The 3,181-nt window shown below is 38.4% G+C and overlaps 1 protein-coding gene across 1 annotated transcript in view; it reads right to left on the bottom strand.

Moving 5' to 3' along the window:
• The window catches only part of LOC106867632 (rootletin), a 301,162-nt gene that overhangs the window by 39,883 nt on the left and 258,098 nt on the right, over positions 1-3,181 (bottom strand). The window contains exon 22 of the mRNA XM_052976898.1: positions 1,244-1,429. Within this exon, the coding sequence (XP_052832858.1) occupies positions 1,244-1,429 (186 nt within the window). The remainder of the gene's footprint in view (positions 1-1,243; positions 1,430-3,181) is intronic.

Below are 3,181 nucleotides of genomic sequence, written 5' to 3'. Positions count from 1 at the left end.
ACATAATGTTATTTTGTTTCTCGGTGGTCGCATCACTATGTATATATGGTATGATGGGTAAATTGTTGCCATTTTATATTTATAATTTCATACATGCACATTGTTTGTTTTGGATTTTGTTGACAACACAGTATGGTAGGGTCAGTTGGGCACTGTCTGTGAGAAAAACAGCACCATCACACAAAATTTTGAAATGACATGCTGTACTGCCTGGCATTCGCGGCCAGAAGCTCCATGTAAGCATTTCAGAGTGTTTGTGCATCAATCTGAGGACATCTACCGAGAGTGATAAAATTCAAACGTCCAGTCAACACCATGGTGTTTGAAGTGATCACTAGTGATGGTGACATTATGCCTCCATTCATCTTACCACATGGCCTCAGACTAAACACAGGGGTCTATATCAAGTGCCTGGAGGAGGTGGTGCTGCCCTGGGTGAAGAGGGTGGCTGTGGAAAGATCCTATGTCTGGCAACAGGACTTTGCACCATGCCACACAAGTAGGAGAACCCAGTCATTGCTGTCAGACAATTTCTGCAACCACATCACCCCTAACATCTGGCCACCTAACTCCCCAGACTGCAACCCCCTTGATTATTATGTGTGGGGCGCAGTTGAGCGAAAGACCAACAAAACTCCTTCTAACACCAAAGATGAACTGAGGGCAAGAATTATGGCAGCATTTACCAACTTGAACAAGGAGACTGTCCAGAGGAGTTGCAGGAGATTCCAAAGTCGTCTGGAGGCCATGGTTGAAGCCAATGGCGATTTTTTAGAATAAATTTACTCTTTTGTATTTGTAGATATTTTTATGTAATTTTGGTAAATATATCTGTTAAAATGAGATGTCAGTGTTACTTTCATTTTGTGTAATTTAGACGACAATATATTCACTGCACTCTGTATATATGTGTGTGTGTGTGTGCATGTGTTTGTGTTTATACATGTATCACCAATTAACGTCCACTTTTCCATGCTTGCATGGGTCAGATGGAATTTACTGAGTTAGATTTTCCTTGGCTTGATGCCCTTCTTATTACCAATCTTTTCCTGTTTTTGGGCAAGGTGATATTCCCCCATGGCCAGACAAGGTTACACACAAACACATAAATTCATACAAACACACACACACACACACAACAAGCTTCTTTCAGTTTCCATCTACTCTTCTGATGAATCCACTCACAAAGTTTTTGTTGGCCCAGCTGACTGAAACAATTAAAAGATAAAACACTAATTAATACCTCCATTCTTTTGCTGATATTCTTGCAAGTTCCGATTCAGTTCCATTTTCTCTCCTTCACACTTCTTAATGGCATTACGAAGTTCATCTGACGTCCGTTCCAAAGCTTCCTTCTCTCTCGTTTCATCGTAAATATTTCTCTTCAGTTCTATCGTATCTTTTCTCATCAATTCCTTTTGTTCTTCAACTGGAAATTTCATTTCAAGAAAACATAACTTTTATTTATTTATTTCTATATTTATTGTTTAGTTAGCATTACATACAATGTTTTTGCTGTTTATCAATGTTGTATAGATTGAACAGGTGAAAGCATGCGGCTTAGTGGACAGGGTGTTGCACTCATCATTGCAAAGGAAAAATTACACACACACACACACACAACAAAACGTTTCTTTCCTTCATTCGTTTTCCGGCACATCCTTTCTTAATACAGAGCAGGGTCATTAAAAATTGCCCTGGTGTGGATTTTATGCATCAAATGAACGCCTTACTTCCTCTCAACCATACTACTTTAGAATTCGCTACCCTTCTTTGGCTACCGTCTGTGGTACCATCTTGAATCAGCCTAACTTTTCCAGATAAACTTTGACAAATGGTCACACCACCCTACACACTTCCCAAAAGTAAAAACAGACAAAAATCTCTCCCAATTATTTTCTCTGTAAATCTTCTCCCAATGCACTTTCTTAGAATAAGTACAAAATTATTTATATGAAAATAAATTGAAATAAAATAAAAATACCAATCAAGCTTCATTACTATGATTGCAATAGATTAAATAGATTATATGGCTTATTTTAACGAGGTGCTGTCACTACAGTACACACAGCCTACTTTGATCTTTTTACAATTAATTACATAGTAATGGTGGAGGCACAATGGCCCAGTGGTTAGGGCAGCGGACTCGCGGTCATAGGATCACGGTTTCGATTCCCAGACCGGGTGTTGTGAGTGTTTATTGAGCGAAAACACCTAAAGCTCCACGAGGCTCTGGCAGGGGATGGTGGTGAACCCTGCTGTACTCTTTCACCACAACTTTCTCTCACTCTTACTTCCTGTTTCTGTTGTGCCTGTAATTCAAAGGGCCAGCCCTGTCACACTGTGTCACACTGAATATCCCCTGAGAAGTACGTTAGGGGTACACGTGTCTGTGGAGTGCTCAGCCACTTGCACGTTAATTTCACGAGCAGGCTGTTCCGTTGATCGGATCAACTGGAACCCTCGACGTCGTAAGCGACGGAGTGCCAACAGCAACAACATAGTAATGAGTTGTCTTAAAGTGCTGTCGCTATGAAACACACGGCTTACTTTGTTATTATTACAATAAATTATACACCTGTCAAAAATTCAGTAGGGTACCCACATATGACTAGCGCCCTGAACAAATAAAATTGAATAATGAATGGTTTTTCTGAAGAAAATTAAGCTTGATGAAATTTCATCAGTGAATCATAACTATTCTATGCACACATACAAGTTGCTTGGAGAGTGTGCACAAATGGTTTGTTAATGTCTTTGTATGCAGTTCATATAGCTTGCAAATTTTGATATTTTATATAGGAAATAATATTTCTTATATATTTTGCTAAAAACATAACTATGTATTGATTGATAAAAACATAACAAAAGGAGTGGAGATGCACACACACACACACACACACACACACACATTTACGTATTTTATTAAGCATTTGCTACTGATGGGTGGATAAATAAAACGTTACATGCCTTTATGTAAAGGTTGGGTGTAACTCAAAACAAGATTATCCCTATTTATATATATATATTTCAATTACTCATATAACGAAGAATTTAGTTAACAAATTTGGTGCTGGAATGTGTTATGTTCATATATAAAGACCCCACTATATATAAATTTGATATGGTTTGTCTTAACGAAGTGATGTCATAACAGCAGATACGCAGCATACCTTGTCTT

The sequence above is a fragment of the Octopus bimaculoides genome, chromosome 26 (assembly GCF_001194135.2).
Source record: "Octopus bimaculoides isolate UCB-OBI-ISO-001 chromosome 26, ASM119413v2, whole genome shotgun sequence".
Classification (NCBI taxonomy): Eukaryota; Metazoa; Mollusca; class Cephalopoda; order Octopoda; family Octopodidae; genus Octopus; species Octopus bimaculoides.
This window is presented reverse-complemented; position numbering and strand designations above follow the sequence as displayed.